Here is a 23484-nt window from a genome sequence, read left to right on the forward strand (position 1 = left end):
TAAACTAAACTATTAAATTAAGTGCAGGCTTTTAGACTGAATAAGATATGAATACAATATCTAGTGATTGGAGGTATTTCTTTTGGTGCTTGTTTCGCCTTTATTGTTAGGACAGTTGAATAGGGACATTAAAATGTGGAGAGGAGAGAGTGGTGCGGTCATGCTTCAAAAGGCTGAGGCCAGGAGTCGAACCTGGCTGACGTGTTGAATGATATGGCGTTTTTATTTGTCTTTGTTTCCTTGAGCTTTTGCCCTGACTGGAATGGTGAGAACAGCAGAAAAGGAAGAATCAACACATTAAAAAACTGAAGTAAAAGTGAAGTTGGGATTGACATGAGGGTGCAAAAACAACACCACAGATTAAAAGGACCTTAAAATGACATGTCACATGTCTAACTAGATTCAGCGTGCCCTACTTTACCAATATAAAATTCACACGTGAGCCATAAAATACTACATATCCGTGGTAGGTGTCTAAATATCTTAAAGTGACTAAAACGAGACAAAGACGAACGTTCAGGGAAATGGGGATAGAAAGATCTAATCTCCTCTATAATCTGAAACCTGTCTAGTGAGAACATGTCTGTGACATTATCATTAAACGCATGTGTGCATGCATGCACAATGTGCAAAAGGTTTAAATACACAATGCCAGCATACAAACAATACAAGGGGCCATGTGTCATATCAATGCTTTAACTCAAACTTTACTAATCTAATAATAACTTTAACTATATAGCACCTTTAAAAACAGATGTTTACAAAGTGCTTCGACAGACAAAGCAAGAAGTCAGACACTGTGAGTAGATACTGTGGCAACATGAAACCAGGGAAAGAGGAGGAGGGGCTTTAAGTCTAAGTCAGTTGCTAAATCAATAACACTGATAGCATTGTGTCTTTAATAAATGTGCACTGATTTTACTTTTTTATATGATGAGTAAGGTATGTAAAAACATCATTTTGAAATTCTATATTTTAAAAAGATAAGAAGAAAGTGAGCAGATTCTTCATACCTTAGGAATTCCCGGTCGATCAAGCCAGTCAGCATAAATAGCAGTGAGGGTGAGGCCTGTTCTGCAACACAATGGCACAAGTGTTAGTATTATTCTCATTATTATAGCGATGACTGCTATTGCCCAAGACACCCAATGAAAACATGGCTCCGGGAAAATATTGTTCAAGTCACGGTGGAGTAGAGGTTTAGGCCAACACCTTAAACAAAAACGAGGGGCACACCCGTTTTCCAATGCAAGGACAAGCAAACAGACATGTACAGACAATGAATTGGACTTATACAAATGCAAAATGCGTGTTTATGTGTGAAAGGGCAGCTCACGCACACACATACACAAAGAACCTGTGCTTTAAGGAAAATTCCACACTTGGCTCGTCTGAGGCTCTTACTGTTTATTAATCTGTGATGTAATCTGTAATAAAATGCTGTAATTTACATTTCTGTGTTCCCATTTTCTATCGGGAGCTCAATGTCACACATTTCTTAAAACTATCTTTTGCTCCAGTCAGAATATGCAGATACGGTACTTGTGCATCTTATTGCTTGCTATACAAAATTGACAACACTTAAACTTGATGTGTTTGAAATGGTGTCCCAGTAACAAAACATGAACACAACCTTGGGCACTATTAACAACGACACACACTGTCCTGCCCACTGAGAGTCACAAGTAGGTCAGTCAAATATTCAAGACCCCATTCCAAACCCAGCAGGACTTTCTAATTAAAAAAAGTAAGAAATACTTTATTACGAATACATATTTCATTCAGACATAAAGATAAAATGTTTGTGCTGCTATCATTAAAATATGCATATGCTCTCAAATAAATAAAAATGAATGACAAAGGCAAATGGCTGCATCACTGTGGAAATATTAAAAAGATAATGTGCTCTTTAACTAAAATGGATTATTTCAGGCAGTTACAAAACATTTTATTTAAAGACCATCCATAGCCGTGCTAAGCTAAGTTTCAATGTTGGTGCTCTCACCCGATGCTCCAAACAGAGGCTGTGCTGACAGCTATCCTCAGCAGGTAATGTGCTCATTATTGATAAGTACCTGTTAGAAAACCCAAGTTCAACTTTGGCAATGGCCATTTAGGGACATGTCACACTCAACTTGACAGGCACTGCTCTTGGCTCAATTTGCATCAGTAAAAATGTGATTCATCCACCTCTCGATGGCTTGAGCTGAAGGTCGATTTTAAGAGGCCAAATCTGTGAATGTCTGTGTCAGCTTTCATGAAAATCTGGTTAATGTGAAGTTGAAATATATAACTTTAGAACTAAGTGCCAAAAACTGAGCCCAAATACTGCTACAGTGTTTAAAAATAGTTTTGATGGACTTGCCTTTTTGAAGGTTCAAGGCTGTGCTCCTTGCTTCCACACACTATTAAAGCCTACTGCGTCATTTCCTATTGTATATGTGCTTGCAACTTTGGCAGGTGGAGAGTGGTCCTTCAATAAATTGAAGCTCGTAAAAAAATCTCTTCATACTCTACAGTGCAATAGCAGAGGTATTACTCTACGTAAAGCACCAATTTGTGCAGAAAGTGGACACTAAAAACTGTATCATTGAGCTCACCGCATGGAAATTTCCACCCGTGGCATGAGGAGGTGAATCAAAGATGGTACATATAGACTAAAGATCTGCCGCGCAACCAGTGAGGAACCATACAGTGAGATTAATTGGGATTATGTGGGGATAGTTTTCTTGTGTGGACAAGAAAAGGTTAATACAGCGAATACACCACATAACCTGTCAGAAACTGTATCAAGATAAGACTAGATAGAAACGAGCTTTATGTCTCACGAGAGCAGAGAAGACAAGTTATTTCATGTTGAGCGTGGTAACTGGATTGAGTGTCATTGGTTATTCACCTTAATGGTGATGAATGAGAAAGCACTGTACAGTAAAAAGAGTGTGTGGGTTGCCTGGAAAGCAGTGGTTTCTTATTAACAAAAATCGATGAATGCATCGACTTTTTTTAATGTGAGTAAATCGTTATTATGTTTAGTGTTATACATGAAATTAAACATTTAGTGGAAGGAATAGGCAGGATGTGCTACATGCACAAAAACAATGCCCTTGACCCTCAGCGTTGTCTGAGTGTCTTTTCTCACTCCTCTCGCAGAGTGTTTACTGAAAGAGGCATCAGATTCAAATATTGACTGTCCTCAACTCCCTCTGTTTAATTCAATCAATCTCTGCTCGAGCAGCAGCACACTCCACATGACGTGAAAACGGCAGAAGAAGGCCACATCGAGAGAGAACAAACGGGTGCGGACTGACGAAGAGAGAGGTTACAAAAGATGAAAAAATGAAGAAGTTCGAGACGGACGAGGAGAGGGAGAAGGACAGATAGACAGGGAGAAGAAGAGGTTAATGAGGCAATCAGGAAAAATAGAGAGCTGAATGATTAAGCGAGTGCAGACAGGGAAAGAGAGAAAATTAGAGAGGAGGAGAGCAGGAGGAGCAGTTATCCTTTTACACTTCAATTAATATGAGAGGGGATGAGGCTGCTCTCTTAACAGGATTGGCGTTGGAAGCTTTTGCTGGCCATGTTTTCACAGCAGAAGCGTGTTAGTCAGAGGCCGAATCAACATGTACTCATGTATTTCACAGATTAATGACTAATTCACATGTGTTGAGAAAGAAAAACGATATATTCAAAAAGAAAAATGATGAAAAGAACCTTTTTTCCAAATGTGTTTGGAATTGGAAACCAAGCTACCCCTACTTAAGGGGAAAAACCAAAGTGGTTTTAATGCGGTTTATTTTTCATTATTCATGAACCACATCGTAAGCATTGCTCATAACCACTTACCTCTCCAGTTCGGGAAAGGTAATCAGCAGCATTCGCAGGAAATCCTTCAAAAATAAAGTTGTAAAAAAAAATAAAAGAGACAGAAATGGAGGCATTAATGGAGGTGTGGGAAGCAGAAAAAACAGAACGAGAAAGGAATACCTGATCTTGAGTCAGGCGTACAAGGTCAAACAGTGTTTATGTTGCATCCATTATCTAGTGAGAAGACTCCTGCCACTGGAGAAACAGGAGCCAGGTGGAAAACATCACATGTCACACACAAAGACACACTACGCGCAAACTTCCAGGTGTGATCACTCAGCTTCACGTCCACAGCAGAATAAACACAAAGGTGCTTAGCTGGTGTGTGGTGATCAATTTTAAGAGCATGTCAGAGAATTTTCAACAGAATTAGGCTCAAATCAGCCTCCAATTAATTTATGGAAATAACAACGTGCCTCAGAGACAGGTCATCAAAACAGTTCAAATCTGAGCATAGATTTCATTAACAGTCTCTCAGGAAGCTGCAAGTCAACACCAGTTTGTGTGAAGTTAATTTAACAATAATGAGATTTTTGTAGTACAACCCCTTACCTGGGACAAAATGAGTTGCCCGTGGTATTTCTTCACAAATGACCTGAAAAACTTAATGAATTGTTGCTCTCCCACTTGACTGGCCAGGAACCTGAGAAGAAAGTAACCCTGGACAAAGGACAAGGCAAAAAGAGAAGACAACAGCATAAATCAATCTATCAATGGCAGCACAAAGAAACCTTGCAGAAAGGGATATCAGGGTACCGGACTTTTAAACATCGATATACATATATATATATAGACAATACTTGTAAAAATCAAAAGATGCCACAGCAACTAAAATAGAAGCGCTGAACTGTTGTCAACAGTTTTTTTCTTAAGTTGGTTTGTTCCTCATTTACTTTTCCTTCCTTCTATTCCTGCTACCACCTTCTTTGTCCTCATTTTCCTTTCCTGTCTTTCTCACTTTTCTCTCACCTTGAGGTAGTGGACCTGCATGAAGGCTTTGTCAGGGTTGAGGGCGTGTTTAACCATGGAGGCACCAGACTCACTGACCTGACCAGTGTTCTCGGTGTTGGGTCTGCAAGAGGACAAATAAAGCAAAGAGACAAAGAGACACAAAAGAAGGAAAGACAGGTAAGAACGATATGATAATGAGTATGTGACGGTTATTTCTCACGTTTTAACGTGAAATGACAAGGCTGGAATTTCCTCTATCAAAGGAAAATGAAGTGAATCAAATGTAAGGATGCATGTCGGCTCAGGGCTTCCGTACATGGGTATACACACACAGACAAAGAAGTAGACACACATTGATACAAAACAGGTCAAACTGAGCTGGTTGGAGTTGGAAAAACTGAGAACAGAGTTTGTGTTTTCACCCCACTCTTACAGATATTTTATTTGCAGGAAAGCCACAATTTTTGCAGAGCAGGAATACAACGTCAGCAACATTAAATCCAGCCACTCAGCCAATCCTCTCAATGGCGAACATGCTGCCAAGTCGCCATAGTAAGCCCGAGGCAGGCTTGAAATCAGGCTGCAGATTTATAATAGCATGCTATACTGTTTATATGACCTCACAGTGCTGCGCTCTTACTTTACTGCCCATGACTCATTGAGCGAACATATAACACTTCCACAAAAAAAAGCGACCCCCCCCCCCCCCCGCCCCCGCCCCAGTCACCAGGCACAAAGGAGGCATGCTCTAGATTTCTCTTTCCCTGCCACACAGATACAAATCATCCCTTCAACCTCCATAAACACACAAACAAACACATATAACCAATGAAAGGCAGACAAACACTGCGCTGACGTGGGATGCTGTGCAATGATAGTTTCAGTTAGCCTTTATTGATCAGGCTGAGCAGATTAACTCAGTGTGCCAATAGGAAGGCCTTGAAGGATCACCCTCCTGCCAAGTCGATACGCCAGGCGCCTGGCCCACCAATCAATACACCCTTCATCACAGGCTAGCACTTTTCCACAGAGCCGCTTCCTGACAGGGCCAGACACACACATTAACACACACGAGAACAGGGAGAGCACAAAATCCTCTTCACAGTGATTCATGTATGATTTAAAGCGTCAATGTATAATCTGTCCAGTTAGGCTTCAGCCGTGAGCAACAAGTTAGTCAACAATTTGCTCTATTGGAGTCTTTGTCCAGCAGAGAGGAGGAACAGGGGAGAGATGAAGTAGATTAGGTTGCAGGAGAAGAGGAGGAGAGGGTGGAGGTGTGGGAGAAACTGCAGACAGGAGATGGACAGGAATGTTTTGTTTGCTCGGAGGACGGAGAAGGGAAGTCATCAGCTTCCTGGAATTTCTGAATCCGACTGGACGCTTTCATCCTACAACTGTATGTGTTTCCTTCTTCAGTGCATGTGCGTGTCCTATTAACAATTTTGTGAAAATTCCATTAGGAAGTCTGTTTTTGGAACATTTCAGTGATGATGCTTGGTGTTTTTAAATAAATGCTGCGCGCCAAAATTTAGAGGTAGGACACGTGGAGTAACAGAAAAATCTATTTGTAAAACATTAGGGGGCTACTGGCTGAACCTGCCTTGTGAAATGACATTGCTCTCCTGCCCGTGGTGCCCATGTCTGTCTGTTTCTGCTGATAACATTAAATACACTATTTTTAAGACAGCAGGACATGCAGTATCTCCCGGAAATTGTGTGTGTGTATGTGTTTGGCGTGTTTGTGTGTGTGTGTGAGAGAGAGAGAGAGAGAGAGAGAGAGAGAGAGTGAGTGAGACAGAGAAGTACAGAGAGAGAAAAGAGACTGGGGCAAGACACAAAAACGATGACAGAACATGCATTTCCAGAAGAGAAAAGTTGTATGTATCATGCGTCAGAGATACCAGCGGCAAAGCACAAAGTGGCAAAATGTTGATTCATCAGTGCCAAGTTAGACAAAGGAACGCCACCCTTCCCACTGTCCAGAGCAGGGATGTATGGATGTGTAAATCTTCGTCTTTCGCCGTCTCTCTTTGTCAGAGATGATTAACTGCAGCTTTAAGAGGAATCGCTGCTCGCTGCCTTGGAGAATCACACAATAGCTCAATGTATTGCAGAATAAATGGCGCTCTTATCTGACTCGTAGGCCATGTGTGAGGAAGTGTTTGTCCGTGCGTGTGTGTAGCCATGCATACACCTGGGCGTGTCTGAGATTGAGAGAGAAAGAAAGAGCAGGAGGAAATCAGGAGCTATTACTGACAGAACTTAATGTGCAACGTGCACACATACACACACACGCACACACACACACAGGGACGTAGAGGTTTATAACTCCGCGAGCCATATCCTGACAAATTACACTGGGTTGACTGTGGAAACCGGATAAGGTAGTGCAGCACTCCCAGCAGCCCAGTGAATCGGCAGGGAGAATGGCGTCTGGCCCATGCTGCCCTAAATATAACTCATCTGAATTGGTCTGATAAACGCTGGCCACCAGGGTCCCTGCTGGATCACGCGGGGGTGTAGATTGTGACCCACTGAACTTGGCAAACACAGTCTGCCATTTAGCCTTTTTATGTGTATGTGTGTGTGTGTGTGTGTGTGTGTGTGTGTGTGCGTGTGCGTGTGTGTGTGTGTGTGTGTTTGATTGTTTACTGGTGAGGTTGTGCATATCGCTCATAACATCCCATTTGTTGCTCTCTTCTTTCCCTTCACAAGGTCCTCTCTCACATCTCTCTGTGCAGCGTGACAACCAGTTCATGTTTATTTAGCCCATGTTTTCACCCCACAGCTATAATGGAAGACAGTGGAGCCACGTCAGGATTTGGATGTGCATGCAGTCTAGCCCACATTAGAAATTGGAATCAAGCTGCGGCTTAAGTCTGGGGGATTTTGTTGCAATGGACTCTACAAATTCAAGATATTTCTGTTATTGAATTATGCCACATTTGAACATTTCTGCATCCAATAAAAAGCACATCTGGTGTCTGTTTTTAAATAAATGTAAATTATTATGCAAATTGGTTCAAAACATGGGGTTAAATATGTTTTCCTATTAGTTACTAATCCAGTTGACCTGCTCAAAAAACTTAATTACTCCCAAAAAGTAATTCAATGTAGGTCATTGAATACTTCATACAGAATCAAGTAGAACTCTTTAGTGAAAAATATACACAAATCACAAACCCCCTGAACTATTTCATAAATACAGTATTTGCTGAATCATCATGACATTACTCTAGTAGTAGTATGGCTAAACCATGACTACAGATTCCTCTCTTAAAACGTTGCTTGAGTGGAAGGCTTTTATGAATTCTGTCATGATCAGCTGTTTGTCTTTCTTCTGTGTTATTTTAATTGTTATTTTATTCTTCTGTATCATATTTGAAGAACTTTGTCAAAAAAAAACTGCTCTATTAAATGTATTGTAACTAGGGCTGGGTGATATAACCTCAAATTAATATCACAATTAACTGAACATTTGACCTTGATTATGATTAATGAATGTTTTTGTGCCTCTACTGTAAAAACTATAAAAGCTGGAATATATTTTTGGAATAAAAAAGTGCATGTCCGGTGAACTATTTTGTAGTTATTAATTGAATATTTCGAACTGAAATCAAAGCATCGCTTGAAATGAAAACAGCAAATTTTAGTTTTAAAGTAGAAATTCACTCCTCTAAAACATTAAAAAACAAGTATCAAATAAAAAACAAATTAAGTCCAAATGACGGGCATTGCTTCCATGACGCAGATTGGACGTGTCGTCACGTGACTCAGCCCTAAAACATAATTGAATGGTTGACATGGATTAATTGCCAAGCCATAACTGTAACTAATATTATTATACTCTTAAAATAATTAGGCAAAGACCAGCGGGTGAATCTAAGACTCTACAGTCAGGGACTTCAGAGCGCTCACATACTGAAAGACAACGTCACAATTATACATTTTAGGTTATATATATTGTGTATAAAAATGCCTTTTTTCTGCTAAATGTCATATTTCTGTATTTCTTTTGGATCATTCCATTTTAATTTTATTTCATTTGTTCATATTAAATCATCTCTCTAATTGTTTGATTTCTGAATGTTTTATTTGAATGTTTCTTTTTTTCTTTTCGTCCTGTTGCTTTGGATGTCTCGTGTGAAGCACTTTGCATATAGCCTAAACTTGACTTGACTTCACTATCATTATTCTCATAATACTTTTCCTGATTTTGCATAAAATACTGTTTTCATTTGCATATTAAATGGTAGACCAGACTCACAGACTGTGTCCGTTCAGCCGTTGTTTATTTTAATGTATGTAACATCGTTCATTAATGCTTCAGCATGCACTAACATTGCTGTCAAGAGATTAGAAATGACTTGCGTGCAATTCTTTACTACAATCAGTGAAAAGTATCCATCCCTGAGTCTCCTGTATGTGTGTGTGCATGTTTTGTTTGCATTTTTCAGATGTTAGTTTTCTGTTGTTGATTTAACCCCGTCAGGTGCAGAGAAACCTAATCCTGATCCTCCAAACCGCCCTGCGTCTGCCTCATAGGGGAACACCCTGATAGACATCCAGACAGAGACAGTTCTCAAGTTCATGTTTAACCCTTCCACTCACTCACTGCTTTCTGTCTCAGTATATCTCCAGCATCACAGAAGTGCACCAGCTGCATTTGTTTGAATTTAAAACTTCCTAATAAACAACATATACTGTAGCTTCGAAACAGGACACACTTACATATTGATTAAGAAAGTCAACCATGAAGCAATAAAACTCTTTTAACCAATAAGGACACATCACCTTTTTTTTTCCTAATTAGAGAGACCCCATAAACACGGCTTGTACTACTCAGGAGAGCCAGAACTGATTAAACTTCTAAAAACAATCATAACGGTTTCAATTGTGTGAAGACACGCATTATTAGTTAGGAGACATATTGAGAAGTTAGTGCCAGGCAGAAGAGCCATGAAGTCAATAGCTTAATGATTTGCTGTCATGTTCTTACAACCGTGAATGCCAATAGCGCAGAATGCTACAAGTGCTAAGAAGCTTTTTTTTTTCTTTTTTTTTTTTTTCATTCTTAGGGAGAATATGAATGTTGCAATCCTTACAATTGTTAACATTTCTCCCCTTAAATGGTTAACTCCAGGCGTGGGTTTTACACCTTTAATCCCCTGATGACACGGTGCTTCCACCCTGGATAAAACAAACAGGGTGTGGGTGCCACATTGTCAGTATCAGATGAAGACTTTGTGTGTTTGTGCGCGCTCTCTGTTTGTGCCTGTGTGCAGAGCTTTTCTAAGACATGACAACACAGTACACCGGGATACACTTGCCACACCTGCCACACCTGTACCCCTGGAATGTGTATACCTGGAGCTCACGTGTGCGTCTGCACGTGAAGACACAATCAAAACCCTTCACCAAACCTTTTTAAACATGTTCCTCTCTGCCTTGACATTTGTTGCACATTGTGTATGACTACACTTCATTGTGGTGTGCTTGTGGTTACTTTACAGGTAAATGTAATGTTTTGTGGTTAACCGTTGCCTTTTTGAACAGCTATGAGTCACCCTATCTAGGAGACATCTACAGTCATGTGTTCTGTAGGTGGGGCATTACTTGAACTGCAGTAGATCCAAATTACCCTGAATTGGTGACTTTCAATGGTAACTTACAATGAGATATAGTGTATGAAAAAATGTGTGTCACTGTGTCACTCTGCAAGAACAATGCAGCTTTTTAGCCACATTTAACAAAACCAAACAAGTGGATACTGAGATAAGATTAATTTACGGCTCATTAAAATAAAGAAACAGTAGTCTGATTGTATTACAGTTTTTTTGTTTTGTTCTTGGGGCCTTTTAACTTCCTTTGAGCAAGACAGCTGAAGAGAGACTGGAAATGTTGGGAGGAGAGAGTAGGGGACGTCACTAAGCAGAGGGCTCCTTTACATCTCTCTTTGATATCATGTAACCAGGTTTAAATGAATCAACCATGTCACCATAGCAACCAACAAAAACACAGCATAGTAGTAAGCCCCAGAAATATTACAGGCTATAGATGCCATGATAACACAGACCTGGTCATTTTGTGACTGGGAACTGTGTTTTATATTGACATCTGTTTGTGCAGCTGCTTGATTGTGTTAGCATCTTAACTATACTTCAGTCTCTGCTGCTTCAGCAGGAGGGATTAATGTGCAGGGTATTAAGGCAGATGAGCTTGACCGAAAAACACACACCTGAGGATTTGAAGTGCCTCCTCTGAGTTCTGCAGCTCATCAGAGAGTCGTCTCCATCTCAGCAGTGCCATCAGGTCAAACTGCTCTGCTGCCTCTTCAATGGAGAGCTGGATAAGATGCGGGGTAAAAGATTTGGGTAGATTAATGAAAACAGAAAACTGAATATATTTCATCAGCAAAATGAAAAGAATCAGCTGAAATAAAAAGTCAAACTCCGCAACATCAGAGTAGTGGCATTGTCCACTGTATCCGTCACTGTGTTTTATTGACTTTTCCAAGCAATGACAGGTCGGCTTAGATCAGTCTATATTAGAGCCAAGCTCGCGTCATAAAGTCGACATGATGCAACAGCGCAGACAAAAGAAAAACATTTGTGTAATATATAGTGTGGGAAAGCAAGTAGGAGGATTAGATCTGTATAGATGTCAACTCCCTGATTAAAGCTGAAGTTAGTGTTGCAAGCAAAGGATGCATGCCAATAACTACACCCTTTTCCTTTGTCTTTTGTTAATCTGATTGTTTCCCCCTGCAGGGGGATGTCTTATTGCAAGATTTTGATTAAAGGACATCTGGAGCTCTCTTTTGATCTATTATCTACTTCTTTAGACGTTCACTTGTTTAAGGTTGTGGAGGTTGCAGTGCATCTTTAAGACTAATATAGTTCAGCCCAGTCTACTTTCTTCTTCGTAAATCAGATCTGTGTTAAGGTGTACCCAGTTACTTCTTCTTTCTTTTGCTCTGTTTGGCCGTCTCTTTAATTGTAGTTTTTGCTTCTTTTTAGGGCTTTATTGCTTTAAAAACTTGGATTGGTGGTTTTATAGACTATTTCCTTGTTTGGTTTGTGCATGGTTTAATGAGAGTAAAGAAATGGCCAAGTCTAAGTTACATGGATTCCAACCACAACAACATTTGAAAATCTTGGCAACATCCTAAAGCAAAACATGAGAAAAACATCTTTCAGGCTCTTAAAGTATAAGGATCACTACAGGCGCACATTCAAAATACAACTGCCAAGTTGAATGATTTTGATAAAATGGATCTGTCAAAGTTACATTTCATTTTTTTTTTGTTCGATGAAATGTGTCAGTGCCATTATCATACAACTTTGTTTCAATTCACCAGCTCACCATCTGCATCACAAAATCCCCTGCCTCTGAAATATTTCTACACATGGGTAAGAGTTTGTTTACCAATGCCCCCATTTCCCCGTCAAGTTTGTTATGTGAGATTAAAAACTTTGCAGTGGAAGTGGCGTACGCCAGTTTCAGGCTCCGTATTGTACATTAGCAATGTTTTACAAGTGATCCACTGATTTGCTATACCCCTTTCTTAAGGTGACCACATTTCACATTTCCAAATCTCCAAAGACTTACATTTCACCACAAGCTGACATGTATTATTGATTGACAGATTGGTGACCTGCACTGGTCACTCAAGGTTGCAGGTAAAGCTTCCCCCTTGAGAAATCTGCTTGGTTGTCAGGAGTGTTTGCCTGACTGAAGTAGGTTTGTGTTTGATTGTTATTTAGTTTTTATACAGTAAGGCTTTGTATGTGGACTTTTACACAGTGGGCGACTTAAAAATGTATACTTTTAATGTGTGCAAATCGCAGGTTACTCATTGGCTAGTACTTCTTGAATGAAGCTGTAACCTACTGGAAGCATTTGAAAATTGCATGAAAGCAAGCCTACCTGTCGTTACACAGCAGGCCATGTTTATAAGATTAGCTGGCTAGCTAATCAACAGCCCCAACCTCGAGATTAATTGACACATTCGATTCAGTGTTGAACTTTAACTTTAGTGATCTTTTTTTTCTTTTTTTCTAAATAGCAACAGCCTTGACAATACCAGTGATTGACATACATACAGACAAATCAGAGTTGTACTGATGGTGTACTGTTTTGGTTAATCAATGGGTTAACATCGAGACCAGGACTTTTAAAAATTGGGACATATTAATGTTTTATAGATATTTGTGGAGACACGGGACACAGATCTTAAAAAATGACGGTCCCAGTCAAATCGGGATGAACTGTATGGTCACCCTAACGTTTCTATTTCAAGGTAACTTAAAAAAAAGCTGTGTCCTTAATCCTCAGGCAACACTTATACTGAACTTTTTGTGCGTGAGCCCAGATGATGTCCTCCAGGTAGGTGGCAAAGCCTTCACTGATCCATTCCTCAGTCCAGTCTCTGGCTCCAATAACCAAACCAAACCAGGAATGAGCAATTTCGTGGCAGATCCTGGACCCACACAGAGAAAGGCTGTTGGCTCCAGAATCAGCACTCCCAATGCCCAATACACTCTGGGATAGGAAAATGATATGCGGGCTGTGGAGAAAAAGGTGAACAAAGCAGATAAAAATAAGATACAATTGGTAAAACTGAGGAAATTAATGTGAAATGAGTTGGGAATAAAAAAAGACCGAAGGATTAGAAGATAGGAAGAAAATACTTTTATACTCAAGAAGGTTCAGGAAAGTAAACTCAAGGGAAACAAGAGTTTACTATGACCAAAAAAGTGTTTATGAGGAAAAAGAAAAAAGAAAAAAAAAACCTAAGACAGATGAAGATGTGCCACGGTCTAAAAAGATCAAACAGTGACTAATGACATGTTCCACACCTCTAATCAGAGAAAATGTAGCCTGAACACGCCACGCATGAAGAACAAACCTGTGTCAACTAATGAGCACGAGAGTCACTTACAGCCCATCCCTTCCTCCTTTTAATAAATTATGTCAAGAAGTGGGCAGCTTAGTCATCAAGTGTTCATGTGAACTGAACTGCCCTGTGCAAACATAAAGCAAGACGCATCATGCTGGGGAAAAACGGATTCAAAAAAGTGCCTTGCTGTTGCTGTAGCTAAATAAATAAAGGTCAAACTATAAAAGTTTCCACTGTTTCTACAGACGACTTCAATGCAACCCTGAAGACTTTCTATAGTTTGTGATCTTTGTTTTTTTACAATACAGTACAAAATAATTATGAACCAAATCTTTACTCTTAAAAGATCTCAATGGAGATAAAAAGAAAACAATTGAGGACAAAGCTTGAATAATGGTTATATTTACAAAATCTACAAGCATCTGTTTCAACTCAATAGCCATGACTGATTTATTGAGCAATTATGCTAATTGAGATTTACCTCCCCCACTTCACACAAGGAAATTAAACATATGGTTCTGCTTGAGATCCAATTTAAAGTGCATCTCACGTGTTTGTAGATATAGAAACAAGTGTTTCCTTCTGTGCCCTCTTGTAAACACATAAAATATGTTCAACATTCACACACTTAATCACACACAAGAAGGCCTGATAGTACTTTCAGTGACAGCAAAGAAAAGACATTAAAGGGATAACATTAACAGTGTGCCTGTGTGTTTGTGTGTTTGATACACGACTATTGAAACGGCTTATTAGGATTTTTAAAGGCCCACAGGGGTATAAGGTTATACTGTTATCAAATACGAGTTCTATGCTATTCTATCCATAGAAATTTCCATTTTGATATCTGAATAATAAGGGAATAGGGATATGTTAAAAAATGTGGGTTTTCCCCTCAAATCTTCTTTTCATCACTATCAAGAAAGTAAATGTAAGCTTTGATGAGTGTAAGTGGAAAGGGGTTTTTTGAAGCACATGATTCTTGCCAGCAGAAGATACTGAGCTGCTAAATTTGGATTGACGCAGCAAACATCTCTGTCAGATGCATATCAGCTTGAGTTTGCTGTGAAAATGAGGAAGTGTATAGGAAACCTTTTCTTATAGGTGAAAATGAAGGTTGGGATTTTCTTGACACAGATCTGTTCCTTTACTTATGTAAATGTGTGTTTTAAACATTTTCTATGTTGTTTCAGTATTTTTCACAAGCTATATTTGCAAATATATACTGACTAAGGCTATGCGCAGCATTCCAGGATCTGATCTGATTTTCTTTTGAATACATCCAGAAGGATCCTGAACATTGTAAACATACAATCAAGAGTGATCACATCATTGCAGGGGTTCATCTACCATCTTGAGGGTTAATGTAATTATTTCATTCTTTATAGTTCTTTATCTTTACTGTCTAATAGTGGATTTTTAAACACAGCAGGATATGTGAATGTTAACCTTGAGACAGAGCTGTTGTAAAAAAAAAAGGGCTAATATGAGAGCTCAGTCAAAGCCAAGGTCATGGCTGAAGACTTTTTTGGAGCATTCTTTACTCCTGCCTTACGTAACAGGCTGTGGCTGCCCTGAGGGGCTTAGGTGGATCTGTGCGTGAGAGGCAAGCTATTCTTCAACTGAAGAACTGCGGAGGGGTCACAAAGGTGCAAATGAATGCTCTGTCTCCCTCTCCCTCTCTCTCTTTCAGCCCATATAACAACACTGAACTGTCTAGAATTCCTTTCACACTCTGTAGACCTTCTGTGTCCCAGCCACTATTGACCCGACATTGGTGGGATAATTTATGGCAAACTGCAGGTCCTTCCTTAAAAGTATTTTTCAAAGGGCAACACAACTTGACTACTTTGGCAAACAGACACCTCAACATAAGTCATGGTTTAACTCTGTATCCGTCAACCTTCTAAGTATATACACAAGCACATAATAGCTCAAAAGGGTGTTTCTACTCAATACTGAGCATGGTATGACCATGTGATATTTCAGGTTTTCTTTTTTAATAAATTTGCAAAAATTTACGTTTTTTTTTTTTTTTTTCTCTGTCAAGATGGGATGCTGAGTGTACATTAATGAGAAATATAATGCATGTTTTTGATTTTAGCAAATGACTGCAATGAAACAAAGAATGAAACATTTAAAGGGGTCTGAATACTTTCTGTACCCACTGTATATGAGACCATGGGGTCTGTCATAAACAGCATGATACGACAGCCCTGAAAACATTTTAATCCCTCAACAGCGTGGTTATAAAGGTCTGCCACCATTAGGACTTTCTGCTTACACAACAGTGTAATATGGAGTCCAAGTGTGCCATTTAAAATTGTGTCGCGGCAATGCACAAGGACAAGAGGCACGGCATGTAAACACACAGCAGGTGGTTCAAACATACATACTCAGACACGCACACACCCACAAACCCACAGAAGATTTAACACATCGACATGGTCTCCCCTCTGCTAAGAATCTGTTTCTACCTCCCATCCGCCAATCATGGGGCGGAACAACGTCGCCCCTCGATTCTGCCTCTGTGTGTCTAACTGGGAATATGGAAGCGACACATGTTTCCTATTATTAAAACATTAACAGTGGCCCTTCTTGTAACTGCTCAGGCACTGTTAGTCATAATGACTTCACCTGCAGATTCACAGTCCTTTCCCGCTGCAACAAATAGACCGCATGCTGCTGCCATTGATGAATAACAGGGAGCTGTAATATGAGCTGATGTCATCTAGGAAAGATAAGCATCTTGATGCACCAGATGAAAATTATGTAATGTAATTATAGTGATGAGTCAATTATAAAGGAAAACATTGACTGAAGACACGGGTTAGGCCAGGGTCTTTCAGACAGGCTATTTTGCAGGCGAACAAAATTGGATGTCTGGACAGCATAACTATGTTTTATTTCCCTACGGAGTGTTTTATCAGATACAGGGCAGGGCATGCTATTTAGGAACATGTCAACATCACACAATAGGGGTCTTATGGGCATCATTTCCGAGACAGCATCTCAAATCTAATCCCATGTTTTTCCTGATTACACAAACAAAGGGCCTCACTGGAGCAGGAGATGCTAACATTAGCCTTATGAGTTTCTTTGTAGCCTAATCTTATTCCCCAACAATTGGATAAGCACGCCTTTGTTGTCATCTCCAGCAGTGCGTTATGTGTGTTTGTGCGAGTGAGTGTGAAACACAAAGACAGCCTTTCAGAGACGGCGTTTGCACATGCTCCTCTGAGGGATGCGGAATCCATCACTACAGTGACAAATAGTGTCATCCCACCATGGAGGGAATGGAAAACAACAGCATCTTTCACACTCGCTGATACACTGACTGACATTAGCTGACATCAGGGACCTGTCAGGACAACACACATAAGAAATATTCATGCATATGTAGCACCTGCAGACACCTTTCATCTGATCCAAATCTATGGTTAGCTGTGGCTATGAATGTATTTCCTCCGACTTCCAAAAAACTGTTTCTATTCTGTTTTTGAGTGTTGGACATTATTACTATGTAAGCAGAAGAACTGCCTTAATTGCAGAACATGCTTTAGGAATTCTGCTCTTCTCCTCGCAAAATTAGCAACAGTCACTCACCACACAACTACAGCTGCTGATTAAACTGACAATTACAATCAATCAAGCGTTTGGAAATAAAAATGAAACTTTCAGAAAATGGGTTGATAAATCACACTCTGTAGTGTTGTCACGTTACAAGGACATGAAACTTCAGTCCCATTCTGTTGACAACATCAACAAGTATCACAATACCACAGCAACAAAAAAAAAAGTCATATAGTAAGTTCTTTTCATTTAATTCATAAAGCTCCAACATACTGCACACTGTCTGCATTGCACAAATACACTGGCAGCATATTTGTGCAATGGAGACATTTTTCCCAAAGTGTAGGGTTTAGATCAATTTTAAAATATTCCATCTAAAAGACCATTTGTAATCCTGTGAATTTGAATATAACAGCGCTGCTCAGTCTTTTCCAGACGTGGTGACTATAGTTTAAAAATATGACTGAGGATCTCTAGTTGTTTTATTATGTTTTGGTACTTTTTGTTCTACTGATATCATTAAATTAACAGGGACAGCATTGCTGTAAAACATGCTGTTTACAATAAATGTAATATTGAACATTTTTATAACCTTTGTATTTTCTAACACAACCTAAACTCCTTCAATTTGCATTATACACTTGTTGACATTCAATAAAGAACACATTATAAAGTTGGTAGTTGGTAGTTTAACTGCTTATGTGGTTTAATTTGTGACAATTATTTTCTTGTTGATTGTGATACTGCAATAGAAATAAACTTGAGAGACTTGTGCTCGGTGAAAAAACCCCTCGTCCCCATTATGCCCTTATGGTCTACTGATAAGTTACACACCCTACCACATAGCCCTTAGCTGTAGAACAGCATTACCACCATCAACAGACCCAATTCTCATTTATACAAGCTAGCAATAGTGACAACGCCAATAATACCTCCCATTCCACCCGGCCTCTATTGACCCCACCAACTGAACTGTGCAGACAGATGAGCAGCCAGAGCAGGGACATCTTAAAGTGGGAACCTCACTTCACCTGTTTTTTTTGTTTAGTTAGTCCCACGACACCTGTTGAAGGCTGGACCGATAGCTCCGACGTCACAGAGTCATCCCCCGGTTCTCACGACAACTAAACCCACACAAACGGTATGTTTTATTTTTATACTGTGTGTTTGATACTTCAATTAAAAGATGAAAACTTCTTCTCCGGGTGACAGAAAATGATTTTGTTGCACCAAAATATACCAATGTCCAAATTGTTTTGTTTTGTCTCCTCTTGTCCATAACCTCATTTTCTGACATTTGAAGTTTGCATGATGTTTAGAGAAAGTAGATTGTTGTAAGCTGGCCCTTTCTCATGTTGCTGTTTTGATGTTTGTGATCTCAGACAGATTATCAATTAATTGCAAGCTGTAGAACAAAATGCCCTTTGGATGTACTAAAGATTAACTGTCTGCTCGTCTTTTTTAAGTCATGTTCTTCTAAATAGATTTAAGAAATGGATTAACAGTGTTAGACATGAAATTGGATGCCAAACACAAATTCGAGGCTCTACTGTTAATTATATTTCCTCTTCTTGATTGCTTTCATGTGGTATTTTTAGTAGAAAATTATGCAAAAATTAACTCCGACAAATAGCGCTTTCATTTATATCCAGAAGGCAGTAAACAAGAGGGATCACGACGCAAGGCAGTGTGCATATAGAATAACAGACATGACCTTAGGTGACCTTTCTGATGGTGGTACCCCGTTGAGTCTTACCACACAAAATGAAAGACTGGTTAAAGCCCCCCTGTGCTTTCTCACACGACTCTGAGTCACCGAGGGTGACTTGGCCCGGAGCTTCAGAGGTGTGTGCCAGGAATGTCTTCAATTTGGGTGTGACACAGATTGCAATAGTGTCTCATTCCTTCATTTCTCCATCCATTATTCATCCCTCCATCTCTCCATCCATTGTTCCTGGCTGTAGGCCATTTTTTCCCCCAGCGGGACACTTCCATGCATAATGCAGCAGGGGCCATATCATAGTCCTGTAATTGACATCCATAGCCCGACTAAGCACATAGCTGGGACACCAGTAAAACAGCCCCATGAGATGGAGGGAGGGGGAAAAGATGATGAGAGCCAAGTGTACACTGCGTGTGTAAATGAGAGAGTAAGAGCAGAAGCATAAATATGCCTGCATACGACAAGACGGAGAGCAAGACTTGGAAATTATCGGCACATAGAGAAAAAGGAATGCTGAAAATAAATTAAAAGATGATCTTATACAGAGGATATTTTTGGAGGGAGAATGAGAAATCTGAAAGGTAAGGAAAGAGAAAAATCACACTCCCTCTCACCATGTCAAGAGTTTTTCTTTTTCCCCCAAGTGCAGCGTCATCTCCCTGGTGTGATAACTGTTGAACTACTGAACCGGTGTGACACAGACATTTCACACATTGTGCACATAACTGAAGACCCCAACAGAAACAAGCAGACAAGCACTTTTAAGACACCATGACAGACAGGTAAGGAGAATGACAAAACGCCACACAAAAGACAACAACTTATAACTTTGTCTATTCTTTTCTATTCAAGCAAAGGTTGGAGGGCTGGCCTTTCCTAATGTCAGCTTACGGGAAACAGCTTTGTCTCCTTTCCCTCCCTCTCGGACAAAGTCTGTGGGCTATTTTAGACACAGGGGCCTATTTGACCAAACTCCTACCACCCTTCGTTCTTTTTTAACAAGTCTGACTTCAAATGTCTGGCATTCCAGGCTGGCTGCAGATCAGCTCTCTGCTCCCAGACGGGGCCCCGCAGGGCCAGGCCAAATGCCACTCCATGTAGGGCCTGATCACATGAACGGGGGCCAGGCCGGGGCCCCCAGAGAGACACCCCACCCACATACACTGCATCGCATCAGAGCCTGAAAATAAATAGCAGAAAAGATATCAGAGGTCACAGGGAACAAGAAGGCGACTCCTGCCGCTCGAGTCTGGAGAAAAGGAGACTTTGTAGTGCCGACACATGAGACGTAGCTTTCAAGGTTAGACTGCATTTTCTAGATGTTTTTAAGTACTTAATCTGAAGAGCGTACTCTTTCATATATAGACAGCTGGCTCTGAGCAGGTCAGGTTTGTTTCACACTGATGGGATCCATGTTGGTCACAACCTAACGAGGTTAACAATGCTTATAGACATACACAGAGATGTACACAAGGCTGAGGTTTACAGAGTACCCTCATAAAGCAAACAGGCACAGACATGCAAACACAAACCCCTCTCAAACTTTCAACAAGTCTTGAATCCGTATCAGCTGGGAAGTGATTGCAGATGTCCGATCCATCCTGTCTTAAGAGTAAAACAATCTACAGTGCAGTTTGCTCCTTATTTAGTCGAGAGTCCAACAACTGATGTCATGCCAGAGGAATGTTCTTGTGTGTATTTGTGTTGGTCTGCAGGATGCTGGAGCACACTTTTTAAACAGCACAGACACTTGTTTGTCTTTTGAGGTCTACAAAGGTACGCTCTCTGATGAAAAGCATTCGACCAGTACAATCTCAGTTGGCTTTTTTCACCCTGACGCCGAGCCACCACCATGGGACTGTGTCGTCCCTCAACCACCACCTGACGCCCAGCCTCCACCATCACAATTGGCGCTATACAAATACTGACTGACTGATTGACCAGTATTATTTTCTGCTCTTTTGTTGATGTGTGAATATGTGAAAACACATGCTTTATAGGAATAAGGCAAACTGACTGACATCTTTTAAGAGGATGTTCACATACTTGAGGGCAGACACATCTGGCTGTAGATGCTCTGACTGCCTTATATATTTATGATAGTAGGAGAGCTTGACACATCTTTGTAGTTCAAATGTGTTATTTTGTGTCATTTAATGTTTTACAATGCGTATATTGTGTTTGTATGCATGGCTGCTCTGAAACTGTGTTTATTGTGACGCTGCTTGTTTTGGCCAAAACATTCTTGAAAAAGGAGATTTTTAATCTTGATGAGTTTTTTTTACTGGTTAAATAAATACAAAACACCAAATGGCAGGAAATCTCTGAACGTCACAATGGAAACAGAAAGTGGAAATATAAACATTTGTTGACACCAGAACCTACCTATAGAGACTTCAGGTGTTTTCACACCTGCTCTATGACTGTTTTTTTTTTCTCTAAACTTCAAAGATAAAATGTTAAATTTCTGCATTTGTCCTTTTGGTCGTTTTGTGTTTACAGCCTCAACTCCTCACTGCTAGCTAAACAAATGCTATGCATACTAAATACATAACTTATGAGTTAGGTTTGATTAATAATGACAAATAATAAAGGCACTCATGAGTATTCCTGCTGTGTTCATGCAGCTGGAAGTCGTCAGTTAAAATATTCACTCAGGATCTGAATCAGCTTTATTGGCCAGGTATCCAGGTACCTCACACAGAGTTTGACTTTGATAAACTGTGCTCTCCATGTACAAAGTATAACATTAAATATTAATGACAGACAAACAAACAGACTAATACATACAAGACTAAATACTACAACAATGCAGTGCAGAGTAATAGGTGGGTCAGTAGGTGGGTCGGTAGATAGGTAGGTACTACATTGATTCAAGGCATCCAGTAGCAGTATACAAGACAAGCAGGACACAAGACATAGTTACGATAAACAACTGCTTTCCTCCCGCCCTTCTGTATATACTAAGCCTGAAGCAAGAGTTAGAGCTCCCTATGTGACTAAGAAGAAACATTACAAATGAAACCTGTGCAATTAAACATAGATTCATACTGATATCAAGAAATGTACATAACCTGTGCAGGAAAGAAAACATATGTGCTATTTAAAAGACACCTCTAAAGAGTTTAGGAACCTCAGAAACAAAATGCTGGCCGTCTTGTAGTATGTGTTGATTATTTATGTACAGGGGAGGTAGTGCCAGTGGTGTGAGAACAGACATTCAAGACAGTGATGGAGGTGCACAGAACACAGTGGATGATGCCAGTATTAAACATGATGAGCAGCTCCTGAGGCAGGATGTTTTTTTCCTGAGCTGTCACAGGAAGTACATCCTCAGCTGGGACTCTTTTTCTGAAAGGGTCTTTGTGGGAACCCCACTTCAGGTACCATGAGATTGTGAATCCCAGAAACCTAGAACGTGTCCTTTTTTTTTTTTTTTTTTTTTTAAAGATTTATTTTGGGCATTTTATGCCTTTATTACAGAGGTAAGATAGTGGATAGAGACGCAAATCGGGGAGAGAGAGTGGGGATCGACATGCGGGAAAGGAGCCACAAGCCGGGCGTGAACCCGGGCCGCCTGCATGAGGACTACAGCCCCGATACATGGGGACGCCTGCCCTAACCACTGCGCCACCAGAATGTGTCCTTTTTAACAGTAACACCTGTTAACAGCGTCAGCAGGAAAAAGGCTGTGATTAACGTTAGCCTATCGTGGTTTTTAGTCAGATTATCAGTTGTAATCAAAACAGCCTATGACTTCATTTTACCACAACTACTACTGTTGCTGCTGCTGATACTACAATTACTACAGGAGTGTGATGACTCAGCGAGTAAGGGCATTTGTTCTGATTGCTGTACTGATTGTTTTTTTAACGCCAAACAAACCGCTCCAGGGTTCAACAGTAAGTGAGCCTACACCCTCTATTCTGTTCGGTTCACTGAGAATAGAGTTCACATGTGTCTGAACGAACAGCGCCAAGTTGGACACGCCCCCTTGCTTCAGAAAAATATATCTAAACAATCAAAGTGTGAAAACAACCAACATTTCACAATCAAATTAGTCCTGTATCAAAGTTTAGGAGTCCCATACAGTCTCAATACAATCCTATTGAATGTGTTTCTTGGCGTTTCAAAGTGCTTGCCCAGTGCAGTACGAGTTCATCTGGCTACAACAAGCGTCTGTCTATCAGCCAAAGGGTGGTGTCGACATGTTATTTATGTGACATTAACCACATTCCTGTATCACCGTAGGCATACACCATCAATCAGCACGCAGCACTCAGAAGTCTCTTTCGCCTCCTCTGCTGTCTAAATGAAAAGGAAGAGACAAATCTATTTCAAACGATTAAAACTTGAGATATTTTCTTGCCTTTTGGGTAATAAATAGACTAATTTCTTTCTCTCTTATGTAACATGAGGGAATAAGACAGGGAAGAGATGGAAAGGGAGCAGTACTGCAGGGCTGTAC

General features: G+C 40.1%; 1 protein-coding gene across 4 annotated transcripts in view; it reads right to left on the reverse strand.

Annotated features, from left to right (window-relative positions):
* The window catches only part of aopep (aminopeptidase O (putative)), an 82616-nt gene that overhangs the window by 41277 nt on the left and 17855 nt on the right, over window positions 1-23484 (reverse strand). For 3 of the 4 annotated variants that reach the window (XR_013781046.1, XM_079366271.1, XM_079366269.1), the window contains exons 7-12: window positions 13174-13387; window positions 11057-11163; window positions 4834-4936; window positions 4417-4524; window positions 3844-3887; window positions 1014-1074 (exon numbers count right to left, since the gene is read on the reverse strand). Coding sequence is in view for 3 of the 4 variants with exons in the window: in XM_079366271.1 (XP_079222397.1) it covers window positions 1014-1074; window positions 3844-3887; window positions 4417-4524; window positions 4834-4936; window positions 11057-11163; window positions 13174-13387 (637 nt within the window). In the remaining variant the exon portion in view is untranslated. The remainder of the gene's footprint in view (window positions 1-1013; window positions 1075-3843; window positions 3888-4416; window positions 4525-4833; window positions 4937-11056; window positions 11164-13173; window positions 13388-23484) is intronic. The other variant, XM_079366270.1, reaches the window with a different exon arrangement.

Source organism: Symphodus melops (assembly GCF_947650265.1).
Source record: "Symphodus melops genome assembly, chromosome: 1".
Lineage (NCBI taxonomy): Eukaryota > Metazoa > Chordata > Actinopteri > Labriformes > Labridae > Symphodus > Symphodus melops.